The sequence below is a fragment of the Centroberyx affinis genome, unplaced genomic scaffold (assembly GCF_046629955.1).
Source record: "Centroberyx affinis isolate AG114_WGS23_722 - 3 ecotype Tasmania unplaced genomic scaffold, CSIRO-AGI_Caff_v1 ptg002102l_1, whole genome shotgun sequence".
Classification (NCBI taxonomy): Eukaryota; Metazoa; Chordata; class Actinopteri; order Beryciformes; family Berycidae; genus Centroberyx; species Centroberyx affinis.
Genome location: NW_027280428.1, coordinates 230216 through 249357, shown reverse-complemented (window position 1 = coordinate 249357; position 19142 = coordinate 230216). Strand labels below are relative to the sequence as shown.

The following is a 19142-nucleotide window of genomic DNA, read 5'->3' as shown; positions in this document are numbered from 1 at the left end:
GAATGCACTACATGCTTTTGCAAAAGTAAAAATGGTACTTTTCCTTTGTTCTCATTGTATGTACAAAGTGTCCTAACATGCAGCAAAGCAAGTAAAAGACAGCTTTTCTATGCCTTAACCCAGAGACCTTAAAATACTTAGTCATATTTCACTTTGGCAGCACATTTTCACTTAGGATCTCTACATTTCAGGAGCAGTCAGCCTCCTGTCATGGGCACATACTCTAGAAATGATCAAGATGCTGCAAATTCAGCTTGACGCCAGCTAAAAATTGAAAATGTTCTGCCAAAGTGAAATGTTGCTTTTGATTTGTACCAAACACTTTTTTTTTCCTATGGCCTTGATTCAGAGTTGGTTGATTTATGCAGTAGTTGAAGTCATTCAAATGAATGCTAAATATGCAAAAAAGTGATTCATTCCCAGACTTTTCATACGGTAAATGAAGGTGCCTCCTTAGCAGCCTTTACATAACCCAGGTCTGACCTGATGGTTATTTTGCAATATTTTCTTTTTTTTTTTTTTTTTTTAAACCGCGTATTGTTACATGTTCTAGTGGATATTGTTTTTATATAGGAGTGCAAATATTTATATGGCAGTGAGTTCTAATTAAATTATTTTTTATTGAGAAAAAGCTATTCAAATTCCTGTCAGTTATGCACAGCTGGATTACATGGGTTTAGATGTCCATGCATTCAAAAAGCTGAATGAAGAATTACTTTCTCATGAGGGGAAAGCTTGGTAACTGTTCCTAATTGCAGTAGGAGTTTGCCAGCTTCAGTGACACTACATTGACAGTGACCAAAAATAGTACATTTAGACAATAGCAGAATGGAACATTATGTGTTACTGAAATTGACATATTCTGTTAACTGACCCAGAAAGTCACACATGCCAAAGGAATTCCTTACTGTTGTATGAGGCAGGAAATGGTTTTGTGACTTGTTTTATGACTCTTGTAAATCCCAATTGTTTTGAAATTACCTCAATGAAATTTTGGATTAGGCCTCATGCTTTTTGTCTATGCGAGTTATAAATTGTGAGTACACTAAGACAACAAACCCCCTCTTACATGAAGCAGCCAACACTAAAGGCTATTCCATGTTGATGATGCCTATCTTAACTCTGGATCGAGGCCTACATGAATTATTGTAATCTTTATGCAAAACGGAGGGAAATGAATATGACACTGGGTTGATGAAAGCATTTGGAATAGTATTGGTACGTTGTCAGTATTATAAAAAACTGACAATAACTTATGAACAGTTATCCTTTAACTTAACTCTTGTTTCCCTTTCTTTGGTTGTATGATCTATTAAAATGGATTAATTAATGTTTGCCGTCTTTGTCTGAGTCAAGTGGTATTTCAGCACTAATCATGTGAAATATGAGATGAGATACAAAATCTAGATGACTAAATGCGATCATGTCTTGGCTCCTGTTTTAACATTTTTATTTCAAACAAATTCAAGTTGAGCACGACATTAACAATGAACATGAGTGTAAACATCAGAAATTCACTTCAACTACACAGGAAAGTAGTGCAAGAAATAGCCTCAATTACCATGTTTATGATTCATACTCTGTCCCCACTTTCTATGGTTTGTAATGGCATTGATGCCTTATCAAAAATCAGTGAATTTACTCATTTGCGGATCTAACTGAACGATTTAGAGATGTTTGGAAGCGTCAAGTTAAGATTCAGAGCCACGGCTCCCAGCCCTGCCAGACCCGGCCCAGTATGTTTGGGTCCGTGGCCTGGTCCAGCAGACAGTCCACCTGCTTCTCCACTGACAAACCTTCAGCTGCCAGCTTGGCGCGGATGTTGTGCTCTTCGGTCCCCAAGGCCACAGACTGCATCCCCTTAAAGGCAGCGTCCTTCTCAAAGCCCAGCTTCAGCTCCTCACTGACGAACAGAAACAAAATGTAATCACACAAATAAAATCTAGGGTTCCACTGATATGGGTTTTTGAAGGCTAATTACGATATGTTTGGATTGAAACTGCTGATAGCTGATATTTTGTATGTTTACATTTGACCATTTTCTTTAAAAATTAAGAGTATCCAGAGTTTCCCACAGGATTGTATTCTTGTCAGGCTGGAAAAGCACGAGAATTTAGACCATGGGACACGAACTGCACTGAAACCCAAGACAATATTCATCCATATTTGGGTGGAATTGAATATGGGAAAACCAATATAATAGTCTAACCCCAACAGAATCCCATTCATTGTTGTTCCTTATTCCTCTTGGACAGTATACCTGGTTATCGCAGCTGGATTTGCTCCTTCTAGTTTCCTTCGGGCAAAGTTCACCTTCTGTAAGGGGTACCAGTTGATTTCTTTGGTGTTGACACTCTCAGTCCATGTGCCGCCCTTCTTCAGCTGTTTCAGCTCGAAGTTCTGGGGATTAATAACAATAATAATTTACTTTGTATAGCACTTTTCAAAACACATGTTAAAAAGTGCTTTACAGTATAAGAAAAGGCAAAAAGTCGTCAAGTACAATTGAATTAAATCAAGTTAGATAAATTTGAAGCAAGACAATATAAGAAAAAAGTATGAAGCACAAGTACTAGAAAGCAAAAATAGTCAGCAAGCAGGCTTGTTCATAAAAGTGCTTTTTAAAAGATGAAACTGATTAAAAACATAAGCATTCTTGATTAAACGGAAAAGATTCATGGGTGTTAAATGCATGAATTAGAAGGATTATTAGCTCTGAACAATGCCTCAGCAGATGCAGTAAACTACCATAATCTCACACAAATGAACTCTACTAGAAAGACGCCAGAGGAGTTTACCTTCCAGTCCAGCGAGGGCTCCTTGACGAACACGTCCATGGTGTTGAGCAGCAGGTCCGGCTCGGCCCTGTACGCCCGCAGCGAGTGAACCATGACGCTCTGGATCAGACCCGACTCCTTCATGGGCTGCATCAGGTTCACAAACTGCCGGGTCAGCCGGAACGGCATGAGCTCAGGCACCGGGAGGAACTGTTAGGAAACACAGAAGCCATTTTTAACCTGTATGTATATAAGGAAGGTCACTTTAATGAAGGGAGTGTGGCATGGAAGGAGAAAGAAAGATGGAAATCACCGGTACAAAATTCAACAACTAAATAATTAGTCCCATAATGGCTGCCCTCGCTCAGTGAAATGAAATGCCTGACCTGTGTGGCCGAACCAAACGCGTGACCGAAGTCGATGCCGATCATGCCTCCCGTTTCCATGTTGATCATGAAGTTGGAGAGGTGGCGGTCTCCGATGCCCAGGATCCAGTGGCTCACGCACAGCAGGGCGTGGGAGCTGACGAAGTGGGAGCGCAGGGAGAGGAAGGCCTCGGGACTGGTGCACATCTTCACAAACGCTCTCCTGGATCGACAAAAAAACAGAATTGAGTTACTCTCCGTGTTAACCTTGATGGGAAGCTGTGTTGAGCAGGGACTGGACTCACCTGAGCAGGTCACTGGGCACAAGCTGGGACATTTTCACAAAGTTGTTGACCGTCTCGGCACGACTCGCCCTCCTGGGAAAAGATGAACACGCTGAACGTTAACGGCTGTCTGATATTTCAGATTTGATAAATCGGTAAAGGAATTGTTTTTTCCCCTCTGGGAACGCTCAACAGTATAAAGACTATGAAAAGTGTGGTTTCACATTACAAAAGAAGTGGATAGTGATTCTCTTAAATCATTAAAATACTTAGTATCAATAAATCAAGATCATCAGCTGTGGTCATAATAACTAGGTGTAGCTAATGGTATATTTTATTAAAATTAAATCACACATGAAAGTTCAGCAGACTTACTTGTAACCCTCATTGTATCTTAGAATAGGTTGCACCTTTGGAGCAACTTTGGAGAGCCAATTATCGTAGGCATCAGTGGGCCTTAAAGGAAAAAACATTTTTTATAACAAACTGTATCAATCACTATTGCTAAACAAAGACTACATTTTAGGTGAAAAACTTGCATCTGCAAATAGTGACTGTTAACACTAAAGCTGTAAATGAAGTTGATTTTTTTTACTTTAAACTGTCAAACACTTCAAAAATCACTGATATAATCATACAGATGCGGGACTATAAAGACGGTGAACAATCAAATATGTACATTATGTATCATTATAAATGGCAGTATGGTCATAAAATATCAATATGATTACTCATATGATGCCCTATGCAGAGTACACTGCTCATTTTCTGCTCATGGCTTACATTCACTATACAACTGATGCAACCCTCCACCACAGAACAACCTACCTCGATGCCATTTTCTGCTCCTCCTCAGTCCTGCTGCTGGACAGCAAGTCTTTCAGAGTGCAGGTGTTCTCCATCCATTCGATCAGACCAATTCTGAAAGGCAGGGAGAGTATTAGTAGTGTTGACAGGTTTTTCCACAAGGGAGGATGATTCACTCTCATAACAACTGCCAGTCTGTACAAGTGGGTGTTCATATTCTGTATGTGCTAATTCAAAATTTGATTTCAAAACAAAACCCAGATGGAACAAGGCAACAGTAACAGATGCATCATCCCTCCAAGTTTCATTGGATGGCCGGACAGACACGGCTTGATCCATAGTCCCCCCCCCCCCCCCCACAATTTCACTACATGGGAGACAGAAAGGCTTCACCTGGTGGTGATGGGAATGACTTGGTAGGTGCGGAGCTGCAGGCCTCTGTGGGTGCAGGCGGTGTCGTGGCTCAGCAGGATGTTCATGACGCCGAAGAGCTGCTCGATGCGCTGGTCCTGCCGCAGGTCCTCCCCGCCCTTCGCCAGGAAGGGGTGGTCGCGCTCGTCGTCCCCGCGGATGATCAGGCGCTTGGGGCGGCGGATGGAGGTCATCACTTTCACCTGCAGGGCATAAAATGCACACATAAATACACTCTTGGAAACATAGAAATTCTATTAGAATCAAGTCATTTTTGACTGAATAGTTGTTCTACTTTACAGTGAAGGACAATAAAAGCATACCCTTTCATCAAAGCCTGTTATTTTTGCATGATACTCTGGCAAAGGTTTGGATCTGCCATCATATTGTCCTATAATGAGAGAAGAAAGCATCATTAGTGAAGAGAACAGAATTCTATTTCAAATAAATCCAGTTTGATTTTTAGAGCTGAAATGTAGATAAGTTTGACATTAGTTTACTCAGTTCTCAAAGTAAACTTGAATTCTATTTGTACAAGAGATAAAACAACTTAAGATATTCTGCTGCAGCTAGAACTCCAGCTACTGACCTGGGACCTCCAGCTCATTGCGGAAAGCGTCGGCTTTAAACCCACTCAGCCAGGGCGAGTATTCCTTCAAGTTCCCGGGTTCCTTCTGAAATCCACGCATGGAGGCCGCCAGATCCTCCACCTGCCGCACGAAGCTTTTGTCTTTCCGCTTCTCAAACAGTTTGCTGCCTTTAGGCCCCAACAGCTTCTCCACGTCCTTAGCAAATTTCTGTTGAACGTTAAAAGGAAGGCGGCTGCAGTGAATACCAGAATAACCCCCAAGAGTCCCATATCCAGTTCATGAAAGCTTCTACATTTGCTGTTCTAGCTCTTTCCTGGGAAAAATCCTCCGGCTCACAATAAGACGGATCTTAGGGATTACCACTTAGAATTTAGGAATAGAATGACAAGTGTGTTTTTGTAGTTCATATACTCTTTACTAGTCTTGAGGTACCAGATGAAAGCAAGCTACCAACCTGGACAAACTTCTTGCGGAACGCTCCGTTACAGTCTGCGCTACGATCCCCGAGGGAAGCGCGCATCTCCTCGTACATGCGGCCCATCCTCTTTGCGTTGAAACCGGGCTTTTCCAACTCATTTTTCACGTCGTCCCACCAATCCTGAGACAAACAAGAGGTTTCAAATGAGAAGAAAGGCCAAAAGCACCGGAAAGCGACGCGGCTTTACTTGTTCATGGTTGAATTAGTGCTCGCTACCTTAAAAAGCATCTCGGGGTTCGTCAGCTGCTGCAGCGCGTCCACAAAGTTCTTCACGGCTCCGCCCTTATCCAGCAGGCTCCTGAGCCTGTTGGCACACACGCGATATTAATAAAAGCATAAAACGAGATATATACAACAACTTCTAGACTGACTCGTCTTGGGGTTTTGAGCTCATGGAAGTAGAGAGGCGGGATACCTGTCGACGAACTCCTGCTGCTGGTGTCCTGCAGCCGAATCCTCGAACTGGTAGCTCTCGTTGCTGATCATCAGTGCGTAAACCAGCGCTTGAGGGTAGCACTCCGCTATCTGCCCAATGCAATGCTGCACCGCCACCGCTTCCGGCTTGTCCAGCAGGGCGACCATTTGACTGATCCAGCCGATCAGCATCCAGCAGGGGACTGTCATCATCTACTCGCGGACAAGTAGAGGCATTATCAATTTACAAGAAAAGTCTTTCAAATGCATCAAACCAAATGTAGGGCTCCCACTATGGCCCTGATGTAAAATTCCATATCTTTTCCATGACTTTCCATAGCCAAGTCAAAGCGCTTCCATCACCTAAGAACATTATTCCTTCCCGGTTTATCAATGTTGTTTAAAAAGGGGAACAGTCTAGTTTCCGCTACAGTTTGGGGTTGCTGTGGAGAAAAATACATACATACATTCCGGTGTATTCCTGTAAGTGACCCATTTGTAAAATTCCCTGATATTGTCTGGAATACACCTCTCATCTTTACATGACATCCGTCTGATACCATGTTTACTCTGAATTTCCATCATAAAGATTTCTGTCAGCCCAATACCAACCTCTTTGGTCATGAGGTCCAGCGTCTCAGAGGGGTACAGCTCGATGATCTGCAGCAGACGTGGGAACTTGAGGCGGGCTTCCTCCGAGTTCATCTTCAGTGCTTTCAACATGCTCTCCACCACATGAACAGGCAGTGACAACAGCTCCGGAAATTCACTTACTGTAACAAAAACACAAACACCTTGGCAATGACCTGTTGGTGGAGGAAGCCGAGCAGGATGCTTTCTGAAGGATTCACACAGCAGAACATATAACACAAGTTATCAAATAGACATCCTTAAATGTGTAATACTTGCCATTTTGAAAGGTATTATAACTTGACTGAAGACAAATAACTGATCTCCAGCATGTCTTAATTTATCATACCTTATCATGGAACATTTGCCTCCAGCAGAACTTTAGTCAATGATTTGAGAATTGGTTTGCTTCATCATTGGAGAGGAGACTCGTTTTTTTAATATATTGCCAGAATCTGCTTTGTCAAAGTCTTGTCTCCCACTTTTGATTAGCTGCAAAACTGCAGTGTGTTGTTCAGAAATAACAGACCGCAGAATGCGTTCACTGGCCAATCAGAATTGAGTATTCAACGAAGCCGTGGTATAATTACTCACTGGCGTCGCTTTGCTCCTCCTCTCGCAGTCGTTTGTCACAGAAGTTGGCCAGAGCCATGTAGGTCTCTGTGATGCTGCTGGTTTCCACGCAGGCCTGAGTGTACGACTGGAGCTCTTCATCAGCCTTTCTGGCAGCGTCGCACAGCAACGTCGACGCTCGCAGCTGCAGCCCCACCTCCACCTCCTGTTGGAGAGACGGTTTTGAGAGGCTACATGCCTAATGTTCTGACTGCAGAAGGTGAGTTCCCATCTAATTTGACATAATCTGATCGACGACGGCCGTTCTTTTCACATTAGATGCTGCATTTACATGTTCCACAATGGAATCCCATAGCCTTTTATGCTATCTTATACTTTCACCTGCTTTTCCAAACAACTCTGCATCATGCTCAGTTCTACTGGGGAGATTTTTGTCTCTTTCTGCTGTTCTGACATATCAAGAGGAAGCAGACTGGAAATAGTTACAGTTCAACAGTACCTTTTGACGGTCAGTTGGCCAAGAGGCTCCAGAAAGCATTACAAGTCTCTCTGCTTTCTCAACCCCAATATCATCCAGGACTGAGGGGCTCCTGCTTACGGCTGTGGCCAGGATGTGGTAAGATGTTCCCTGCAGTATCTTCTGGTATCTGAATACTTTCGCCGTGGCAGTCTGACAATCAGACTGAAGGTCCTCTGCAGAAGGAAAGAGCTGATGTCCAACAACAACAACAACAAACAACAATATTATGTATCAAGGCCTTCTTTTTCCGCTTCTTACCCAGAAGTGGGATAGTCTTCAGCATGGCACTGATCTGCTCCACAGGAGCCTGGGTCAGGCTGCGTTTATGGCTGTAGCGGCTGAAACAGTGGACCCACCGGAGCAACCAGCCTCTCTCTGTTTTGGCCTCTTTGTGAAGCTCCTTCAACAGCTTGGTGGCAACAGGGAAGTTACTCTGAAAACATTAAACGGGTGCAACGTGACTTCTGTGGCTACCAGGTTAACGGCGCAAAAAAGTAACTTTGTCAACTGATCAATGAGCCAGTAGTTCACCTGTTTCCACGCGCTATCAGCCATGCTTAGCTTCATGTTGAACTTGCAGTCATTTACTAATTTGTCGACGTCACCCGCTGGGTCTTCTGAACCGTCCACCTCCATACTGTCACCGGAAGCATTGCTCTTCAGCTTCTCCCTGATCTTGTCCAAGAAGAAACATCTGAACCACAGAGAGAGAAATTGTGAGATCCTACTTTCTATCATGCATTTTCCTCAACATAAAAAGTTGTTGCACAAGTGAAGTACATGTCTTCAAATCTGTATATCACGTCAATTGTGTCAACTGTTACAAATGTTAAAATGATATCCCTCTTACCTAGATGTAATGATATCATCCCATACATTCACTGGATCCACTTTGGCGTCAGGGTACCGGTCAGTCCACAACCTGATGAGCCGCTTGAGGGAGGCCATAGACACTAATAAAACACAATAGAAAATATTACATTCTGACACTAGGCCAACACTTTGTTCTATTGAAGATAACTCAGAGCCAGTTGTGAGCAAATTCTTCCAAAATCCTGATCAAAAAATCCCATTAAGGAAGAGGGGTACCCAAGTTTTCCCTAAGAAAAGAGAAACCACTCCTGTACCGGGTGGGAAATTAAAGCCAACTACCCAGCCACATATTTGTGAATTTTTGGCTTGTAAGTTTGTCACCCTGTCACCTTGGCAGGCATCTGACCATTGTTTGGAGGTGCTACTTTATTCTAGAAATCATATTTGGCTGGTAAAATGGTGAAAGACAAACGTTCCTTCCTGCCTTGCTCCTATATATCATACCAAATCCCTATATGTCAACTAATATTTCACAGGTGTAATGAACTATTGAGTTAATGTGTTACTTTAAAGGTGCATTAACTAAAGTTTTTACTGTCCCACAGCACAAAACGACCATAATATATCTGCAGGGGTTGATAGGGTTGGTGATCAATACCACTGACTCAACGATTACTTGGCCAGGTGTTGAAATTTCGGACTTTCAAAACTCACTTCCCGTCCGGTACTCTGGTGTCGCAACACATTTTGCTCTTCAGACGAAAAACAAATAAAGTAAAGCAAATAAAGTAAAGCAGTATTATCTTGAATGGTGATATATTACCTCTTCAATGGACTTCTCTGTTGGGTATTTTGCCTAAATTACTTGATGCCCCCTTAATTGTTCTTTTTTATTTTGGAAGTGTTTCGAAGACAACACTGTAGTGTACAACGGTTTCCCTGTTCAACACTTGATCTGCAGACTCACCCTCTCCTTTAATGAACAGCAGGAAGTCCTGGATCTCGGTCAAGGCCTGCACTGACTGCAGGATGGTCAAGCGACTCTGATTCAACAGGGTATCCACACTGGAGTAATTCTGCATTAGATGGAGATGGAGCAGTGAGTGTGGTTGGCACAGTAAGTGCACATATCCAAGCTGTACACAAGAAAGTGAAAAGCATCCAGCGGCAACAGCGGACCTGCATGAAGAGCTGCATGGCGTAGTTGGCGTAGTATTTGGCGCGGTCGTAGTCCTCCTGCAGGATGTAGAGCAGGCTGAGCTCCTGGCTGTAGTGGCTCTCCAGCAGCTTCTTGCGCTCCTCCACCCTCATGGCCTTGTCGACGAAGCTGAGCAGAGCCTGGTCCCTCTCGCCCAGCTGCAGCTGCTTCAGCATGCTGCGAATCATGTGCTGCAGGTACATTTCCTGGCACCGGCAAAAAGGCCACGCATTAAAACGAATCGAATTTGATTACAACAAACCTTTGGAGGAGGTTGAGACGTTTGTACTACCTGGTAGACGGGCTCTGACCACATCTTCTCGAGGTTGGGCGGCGAGTTCTCGTCAATGTTGACGGTGGAGCAGTACTGCAGAGACTTCCACTCGGTCAGGTGACTGTAGGCCTCCATGGCAGCCGTCTCCCAGAAGTCCTTCTCCGAGTCGGTGGGCTCCCCGTCGCTCCAGTGCTCCGTGTTCAGGGCCTGCAGGGCGGAAGACGGTAAAGCGTTACAGTGTTAGCATGGAGCACCGGAGCCAATGATCTACCGGGGGACACATGGACGCTTTGGGTGTCTATGTTCTCATCACTTAAAATGTCCCCTTTATGTACAACATGATCTGACCGTCAGCTTCTGCTACATCATGGGAATGACCCCGCGACTTGCCTCGTTGTACAGCTTCACAGCCTCTGCAAAGTCGGTGTTTGCTTCAGCCTGGAGCGCTGTGCAGGTGATCGACTTGGTCCCGACTTTACCACCAAAGATGCCACGCACAACGTCGTAGTCCTCCAATGACCTGTAAAGCCTGGAGGATACAGGAAACAAAGAGAGCATGGGCGTGAGGTACATGACTGTCTCAGCAGGTCAAGGGGCATAAAAAGATGAAGAGACATTGAAACAAATAGACATTAGAACCTTATGATTTGATATGAGTTTCTAGAAAAATCAACACAGGTCCAGGACTAGTGGTCAGACTCGCTTACTGCATGAGAAAAGCTGTTTTCAGAGCTTCAAATCTATTTCAAACTTATTGTTATTAGGGCTGCAACTAACGATTATTTTCATTGTCGATTAATCTGTAGATTATTTTCTCGATTAATCGATTAGTTGTTTGGTCTATAAAATGTCAGAAAATTGTGAAAAATGTGGATCAGTGTTTCCCAAAGCCCAAGATGACGTCCTCAAATATCTTGTTTTGTCCACAACCCAAAGATATTCAGTTTACTGTCATAGAGGAGTAAAGAAACCAGAAAATATTCACATTTAAGAAGCTGGAATCAGAGAATTTTGACTTATTTTTCTTAAAAAATTACTCAAACCGATTAATCGATTATCAAAATAGTTGGCGATTAATTTAATAGTTGACAACTAATCGATTAATCGATTAATCGTTGCAGCTCTAATTGTTATCCATCACAACGCTAAGCAATTATTTTAAGGGAATACAGCTTGTTTTTGATAATTTTGGTGCGTGTTCTCATCATTTAACATCATGGAACAGTCACCCAAAACTTGGTATATTCCTTTAATATGGCTGCCTAGTGAGATGTGGTGGACATGTGTACACATTGTTACGCCCCCGTCAGTGGAAACAACGGCGTAATACTTTGCGAGGTGGATCCATTTCTCGGTGTCCGGGGGGAGTTCCTTGCGTCCTCGCGCTCGCTTGGTGGGAGGTTCGTCCTGGCAGCCGGCGTGAAGCAAGCCCTCCTCCAGCAGCAGGATGCCCGACGGCTGCTGCAGGCTCACCAGGCAGCTGGAGCTGATGGCCGGCGGATAGAGCTGCAGCAGCTCCTTATGCTGGTAGCTCATGTCCTGGCGAAGCAGTCAGCAAAATATTACACATTGCCCGGGGGAACAGTCTGGTCTCCGCTCTATCACCTTCTAATGCAATGAATGTGTGAAGCAAGTTGGAAGAAACATTCCGCTGTATTCCTGTTAAGTGACCCATCTGGACAATTCCATCATATTCCCCGACTTCCCCAGAATAGAATGCACCATGATATTCCAGAAATTCCATGACTAACTCTTCCTATTTTGTTTTTTTTCCATCCCATTTCAACTCAGGTCGAGTCAAACTGAATCTGTATAACACATTTCATATACAAGGAAACTTGATGTGCTTTTCCGTAAATACAGTAACTACTACTGCTACTCGGCATGTAATTAAAACATGCATATAACAGAGAGAAAATATATATACACATATCACCTAGAGAGAACCCTCCCCCCAGAACATGCACGCACGAATGCACACACACACACACACACACACACACACACACAGGTTTGATAATAGCAGACCCAGGAAAAAACACCAGATGTACCAACTGTTTTTTTGTGTGGTTTTTTTTTTTCTCTTCCAGATTTGTATTTTTATGTATTTTTAAGTGCAACTCAAAACTGCCAGTTTAACAACCATCTTTGATCTTTGTGAGCAGTGATTATGCGGCTTACAGCGGTTAAATAAAACTTTTCATACATTAGAAGAGGTAGAAAAGGCGACTGAAGACTTGCATGCACGCACACACACACACACACACACACACACACACAAACAGACAGACAGACAGACAAGGCAGAGGGCTTCCAGACAACACACAACACTCCAGACAACACACAACAAAATATCTATAGGCGCTGGTAGCTTACTTATCAGCTGTTTATGCTTTATTTGATTAATGAATCAATGTATTGTAAAAGCTAATATGTAGAATATAGTGTAGTTTAGCACAGACAGAAATCCTTGCCGGAAAGAACTGTATGCCTACCTGGTGTACTGGAGGCACTGGCACCCTCAGTTTACTGTTGAGTACTGTCACTTTGACAGTTTTGGTTCTTCACCCCATAACAAACCCATGCGAATGTACACACACACACACAAAGCGAGAGAATCCCCCAAATCTGCTTCCCTTATACACTGCCATGATATTTAAATATGTTAATATAGTTTGTAGTATAGTAAATTCCTTAGAACCTAACAATTCTGTAGTATTTTGTGTTCATGTTTGATTCAATTTTTACATACATTTTTATGTAAATTCCGAGCTTTTGTCTGAGATTCTGACTAATGATGCAAGCACCCCCTTAGGCCAATCAGTAACAAGATGCATCATCCCTCCAAATTTAGTCAAACTTGGACTGATGGTGTAGCAGTTATGACCTTACAAAGGGTGAAATTTTGACCTGTTTGTGTAATCTGTAAGGAAAATTGAAATAGTTGTTGAGGGTCAAACCTGCACACATGCCACAAAGGGAGGGAAGTAGAGTGTGCTCTTGCTCAGGAATGTATTCATGTCCCTGCGGAGCTCCTGTTTAATCCTCTGGCTCTCCCCGGCTGATCTGTGACCTTCCATTTCTCGTAGGATGCCGGCAAACAGCGAGCTGAACAGCTGCTTGGCTAGAATCGGGTCTCTCTGGGACACACACACACAGAAAAATCCATAACTGTGACAAAAGCTTGTCTGTTTTCAGTTTTTTTTTTTAGATATTAAATATATATTATAATCAGAACACTTTCATTTTCACACGCATGCTGCTAGACTTTGAAACAAGAGGCACTTCTATCATGTTCTGTTCTTGAATTATTGTGTTCACAAGAATGTGTCACACCCAGACAGACAGACACGCAACTATAGCCAAAAAGACCAGCTACACTAGATTAGGGTTTGACTGATACAGGTTTTTGAAGGCCAATAGCTGATCTTCAATAAATTTGACTATTTTCATGCCAAACAATTACAACTACTTAATGTTTCCCCTACAGTTTGAGTCTTGGTGGGACGGAAAAGCCTCTGAAACAGCATTTAGACCAAAACCCTCCATTGAAAACCAGGGGGAAATAATAGCAATGGCAGTCTAACCTGTGCTAGGGCTTGTAGAGGGGCGATGAGGCTGCTGTGTGGGATCTGGATGTCTGGGAAGTCTCCCACTCTGTAGCTGCGGTACAGAGTCACCTGAGCCTCCTTCCGCAACCTCTGATTAGCTTTGTCTTCCTGCGGGACCCCCGACAAAATCGTTCATGGTTAAGAGACACAGTGGCAGGTTGGCTGACACTCGGCCATCCGGCATTCCAACACCGTAAAAACTCAATTTAAGTCAACCATCCATTTCACTGATATGAGCTTCAGATACACATCTTTGTCACCTTTTTCTGCCTCTGTTGGTGGATCTCTTTCCGTGCAAAACTCATGCTGACTTTCTCCTGATCTTTGAGGAATCGGCGCCTTAACCTCAGGATGTCGGCACGCCGCTCGCTTTCTGCTGTTGGTGTACAGATACAAACGATAGTTGACTACCAGATTACTAGCAGCTTTTTAACTCGATATTTCTAGCTTCTATATGAATGTACAAAATGGGACTGCAGCTGTGGGTTACGGAAAACCTAACATGCATGAAGGACAGGCACAAAATACTAACGTGAACGGTAAGTAATTTAGCATAGTAAGACATTTAAACAGTGGTTCCAGTCGGTAGGAGTTAAAAATATATGTATGTGAAATATATATTTAAAGAGCTGGGTGTGTTTTCTTAGAGACTGACCTCTACTGCGACTGTCCACCTCGTCGGGAGGCGCGGCGAGGCGCCTGACGCCGAAGCCTTCTCCTGTCGGCCTGCGCGCTGCGGCCTGCCTCTCTGCTTTCTTGCCAAACACCAACAAGGAAGACTCGGACTCAGAGCCCAGTGTGTACTCCGCTAGCGTGTCCACACTGCTGCCCGTCAGCCAGTTATATGCCGTACGACGACCTGGGAGGAAACAATAAAATAAAACTGCACTTCTGTGTTGTGTTTTATGTTAATTTCAGGTGTCACGCAGGGCTCGAGTCTAGGCTTTGTGCTTTTTTCCCCATTAATGTAAGTGTAACAATATCTGTCATTATATGATCATCATAACTTTTCATTGTCAAAATGGAAATTAGTTCCAACATGCCCACCTTGGCTAAGGAGGGACATCATTAGTACAGTACTGACACCATGGATCTGTACCTGCTGTTTGGGTTTGGGTGAACTCTAGAGTCTGAGTGGCTCGCAGCTGTCCCTTCATGGTCCCTGTCTGGGTCGCCGCCGGGCTCTCTGGGCCCTGTGAGCTTTGGGTCTCGACAAACATGGGCGTCATCACTGTGCTCCTGAGGCGCCAGTTGGAATCAATCACATAGTCCTGCAGAGTGGAAAAATGGAATGAGGCTGACCGGTTGAAGTCTGTGCTGACAGGTGAAAACAGTTTATGAGAGAAATAAAAAAATCTGAAACCCGACACCGTCTTTTTCCAGCTGACCTGGAAGGTGCACTCGGACAGCGGGTACTCAAACATGTTCCGTGTGAAGTCCGGACTCTGGCTGGTCATCTCCAGCAGCAGATTGGTAGCCAGGCTTAAGAAACGCCTTTCGATCTGACAGGAGTACAGAGAGCGGAGCACCATCAGCATGCGCTCCAGGGTGGCGCCGGGGAGACGCTTCTCCTGACTCCAGAAGTTGTGGACGTAAAGCCTGAGAGACGCAAACAGACAAAGATGGTCCATTCAGTCAGTGCAACTTTTAATAGACGGAGCATTTTGGATAAATATCTGCAGTACAATTCCCTTCACAGCAGAAGGCATAGCATATAATATAAAGACAAGTAAATACATGAAAAGCCGAGTTATGATATGGAAGAAGTCGATTTCAAAGGGTAAAGTGAAATACAGAAATAAAATAAATTTAACAGAATCACACTTTAATAATCATAGCACACATCCTCTTTTCTCAAATTTAGTCCTTTATCAGATTTTAGAGATTTTTTTTTAATTTCTCTAGTAAGCTAATTAACTAATAAGCAAGTTCTTGTAATATCTACTGAGGAATAAGACAGAGAGTCTAAAGTCAACAAAATTGTTCTTTGATTCAAATATGTCCAGTAGGGAAGAGAAAAATCCACGGGTACTTACTGCAGGCCTTGGTTTTCTTCAGTCAGTCCCTGAAGGAGGACTTCTTTGGCTGCATTCAAAACCTCTACTGAGGTGCTGTCAGCCATGCTCTCTGCATCACTGAAAAAACAAGGGTTCAAGTTTGAAGTCCTTAACTTTGTAGGGCCAGTTGCATCATCTGCTAGTCTTTTCTTTTTGGCATTTGTGGTGCCCCATATTGGTTGATTGTACAAATGATGCAGTGAGGCCTTTGGGCCAATCAGTTAATTAATGAAGAAGCCTAGGGGAGTATATGGTGTACACTAGGGATGCTTATCTCATGATACAATTCAATACGCAATATGGGGCTCATGATTCAATACAACCAGAATACGATGTAATAAATAAAAGTTCCATGGCTGGTTCAAAGTCTGACTGTGCAGAATTATGTTTATTTCTGAGACACAAATCTTTCTAGTGATGGCACTGGCTTGCAAGAATGTTAACATTTAAAAATGTCATTATAAAGTGCAAAATAATAAAATCTCGATGGAGAGCTTGTGAAGTTGTGATAGGCAAGCCGTCTCATTTGTGATTACTACAGCAGAATAAAATGGAGCTATAAATACCACAATTAATTTTTCTGCCCCACGATACATATTGTCACATTTTTGTATCGCGATATATCGTCCCATCCCTAGTGTACACTGATGGTCCTGGAGGATGTAGACCAATCCAAAGTCAGGGGAGACAATATTGATGTTTCATGTGGTAACTAATGAAAACTATTTCATGTTGACATAAATCATGTATATATTATGACAAACCAACGGGAAACACTGAGTTGTTTGAGAAAGGCAGCCCAAAAAAACTGGGGCTCACCTGTAGTTGTCCTGGATCCACATGAGGATATCGTACATCCTCTCTCTGCAGACTGGAGAGGGATGGGCGATGAAGGCCGTCACAGCTCCCAGGACCTCCTGGAGCTGAACTGGAGTCAGGAGGGCGATGATCTTGTGGAGAATATCTAGACACGCTCTCTGCCTCGCTTCATCCCTGGGTGCGAGGAGGGAACAACGTGAAATTTGCAGCATAAATAAAGGTTCTATAACAACTTAGGTATTCTTTATGTAAATAATAATGCTTATACGCTAAGAGAAAAATGTCCTACATCTCCAAGTTCTGTTGATTTCCAGTTAGGCTTGGGCCGATATTCGATAATATTGAATATCGTGATATTTCGAGAATATCGCAATATTTTGCACTGTATCAAATATCAATATGATACCTTGATATATTTACTGTAAACCAATGAGACCATGGTGGAGACGATTGGTAGCCTCTATCTCATGCCAGTGGTATTGTTAGTGCTTGTGTTTCTCAAAATTAAGACCAGATTTCCCATAAACCCTGATTTTTGCTTCTATGGTCACAGGTTTTTTGTTTTGCTTTACTGAAGAGGACAAACATGCCGGAAGTGATTTATCCATCGGCCTTTCACTTCTTCCACCATCTGCCGTTGCCACAATCTCTGAAAGCTTTAGCTGTGTTTGCTCTGGAAGAACAGCGCTCTCTTCCTGTTTTGTGCCGTAAAGCGATCCAGCAGATTTTCCCTCCAAATCTGACCCAGTGGCGAACAAATGTAAATTACTGTGTGGAGGCTGCTAGAGGCATTTTTTTCAGTAATTATACTAATGTCTTAAAATTAATGTGGTAATGATTTCTTGATACTAAAATGATACACCTAGCACATGTAAATGGAAAAATAAAGCAACCCAAAACTATAAACCATGACATGCAGATGAAGCAGAAGAGTGTGGTTAGGGCTAACCTATGGCCCAACATCTGAAGGAAGCCTTTGGTCTTGAGCTGCAGAAAGATGTCGGGGATGACATCCGCCCGGCTCAGCACACACTCCAGACAATGAGTCTTTAAGGCGCCGTGCAACTTCGGCAGGAGGAAGAACACAGAATTGACGAACCTGAAAAAAAACAAAAAACAAAGATGCAAACAGATTTTACATTTTGATGACATTACCACAAGTTCAATTCTTGGTTCTCTGACTCCTGGTACTGTTTTACTTGAACTAGCAGTGTACATCATTATCAGACTAGGAGTGCTTGTTGAGGTCACTTGGTTCCCTCCTAGATCAAGAACAAACTTCCTGAGATGAACTGTTATTTACAGGGAAATTCCTAACCAATTCAACTCACGGGTATACAACATAAATAGACCCTCAAAAAGCATCTAAAACAGTATCTACACAACTAACCATTTGACTGGAAAACATTGATTTAGGTAAGTCAAACATGCCATCCCCCATGAATGATGCAGGCACCCCTTGGGCCAATCAGTAAGAAGATGCATCTTTCCTCCAAGTGTCATCAAAATCGGACAGTCGTATATCAGTTACAGCCTTATTTTCAATTTTTAACCTCTAAGTATAGCGCCTCCATCAGGCCGATCAGTGCAATGCTTTATAATGCCACAACACAGTGCCAAAATGCACCCATCCCAAAGTTTCATCAAAATCATATCAATCGTGTCTGAGATATCACTTTGGAGTTACAAATTTGGACCTTTAATTATAGCGCCCTCATCACGCTAATCGGTGTAATATTTTAAGTGTTGGAACATAGTGCCAAGATGCATCATCCCTTCACCCTTTGTCAAAATCAGACCAGTGGTGTCTGAGATATCATGTTTGACAGACGGACAGATGGACACAGCCTGATTTATAACATTTTACATTGCAGGTAAAAAACCTAAATATCTGAGAAATCTGAAATACAGCAGACCTAAAAACTCACCCGTCCATAAATGGCGGAAAGTGCTTGGATACTTTGCTCATGCAAATAATGAACTTGTCGTCCATGTCTTTTTTCTTCAGCTCTTTTATCTTATTTACAGCAAGACTGAGGAGTGCCTGAAAAAGAAAAAAGGGAAAAAAAAAAAAGTTTTTCATGGGTGACATTCATGTAATAAGCATGATGGTTTTAGAGCAGAAAAATAGGAATCATTGCTAGTACACTAGGCACTGTGTCAACTTTTTAACATTTAACATTTGATTGAGCATTTGAACATACGGACACTACATCCACTGACTTTATCTAACCTTAAACTTCCTATGTGAGATCTATTCTTTTCCACTAAGTTACTCTGAGCTCTACTCAGTCACAAAGATATACTGTATATAGTACAACTGTAATGCAACCAAATAGGGAAAGTCTCATACATCGTCCTTTCCAGTCATGTTCTTCAGGATGAGGCCAATAATCTCAGCAGCGGCAGCGTAGATGTCTTTGTACCTTGTGAAGGACAGGTTGTTGGCGAGAGACTGGATGTACCTGAAAATACAAACCATCACGAAGAAACCATGAAGGGGCAAAAAATACTTTTCAAA

At 42.8% G+C, this 19142-nt stretch overlaps 1 protein-coding gene across 1 annotated transcript in view; it reads right to left on the bottom strand.

Annotated features, from left to right (window-relative positions):
* Window positions 1-1440: 1440 nt before the first annotated feature.
* The window catches only part of prkdc (protein kinase, DNA-activated, catalytic subunit), a 41046-nt gene continuing 23344 nt past the window's right edge, over window positions 1441-19142 (bottom strand). The window contains exons 52-86 of the mRNA XM_071531604.1: window positions 18975-19086; window positions 18550-18665; window positions 17571-17720; window positions 16622-16795; window positions 15782-15880; window positions 15134-15344; window positions 14845-15016; window positions 14401-14604; window positions 14006-14121; window positions 13722-13853; window positions 13095-13274; window positions 11465-11673; window positions 10525-10663; window positions 10153-10341; window positions 9842-10066; window positions 9630-9738; window positions 8700-8802; window positions 8381-8543; window positions 8108-8282; window positions 7829-8022; window positions 7351-7534; window positions 6739-6899; window positions 6128-6339; window positions 5929-6016; window positions 5689-5832; window positions 5234-5441; window positions 4968-5035; window positions 4627-4847; window positions 4255-4347; window positions 3802-3882; window positions 3448-3519; window positions 3164-3365; window positions 2799-2987; window positions 2261-2400; window positions 1441-1903 (exon numbers count right to left, since the gene is read on the bottom strand). Of these exons, the coding sequence (XP_071387705.1) occupies window positions 1699-1903; window positions 2261-2400; window positions 2799-2987; window positions 3164-3365; window positions 3448-3519; window positions 3802-3882; window positions 4255-4347; window positions 4627-4847; window positions 4968-5035; window positions 5234-5441; window positions 5689-5832; window positions 5929-6016; window positions 6128-6339; window positions 6739-6899; window positions 7351-7534; window positions 7829-8022; window positions 8108-8282; window positions 8381-8543; window positions 8700-8802; window positions 9630-9738; window positions 9842-10066; window positions 10153-10341; window positions 10525-10663; window positions 11465-11673; window positions 13095-13274; window positions 13722-13853; window positions 14006-14121; window positions 14401-14604; window positions 14845-15016; window positions 15134-15344; window positions 15782-15880; window positions 16622-16795; window positions 17571-17720; window positions 18550-18665; window positions 18975-19086 (5440 nt within the window). The 3' untranslated portion in view covers window positions 1441-1698. The remainder of the gene's footprint in view (window positions 1904-2260; window positions 2401-2798; window positions 2988-3163; window positions 3366-3447; window positions 3520-3801; window positions 3883-4254; window positions 4348-4626; window positions 4848-4967; window positions 5036-5233; window positions 5442-5688; window positions 5833-5928; window positions 6017-6127; window positions 6340-6738; window positions 6900-7350; window positions 7535-7828; window positions 8023-8107; window positions 8283-8380; window positions 8544-8699; window positions 8803-9629; window positions 9739-9841; window positions 10067-10152; window positions 10342-10524; window positions 10664-11464; window positions 11674-13094; window positions 13275-13721; window positions 13854-14005; window positions 14122-14400; window positions 14605-14844; window positions 15017-15133; window positions 15345-15781; window positions 15881-16621; window positions 16796-17570; window positions 17721-18549; window positions 18666-18974; window positions 19087-19142) is intronic.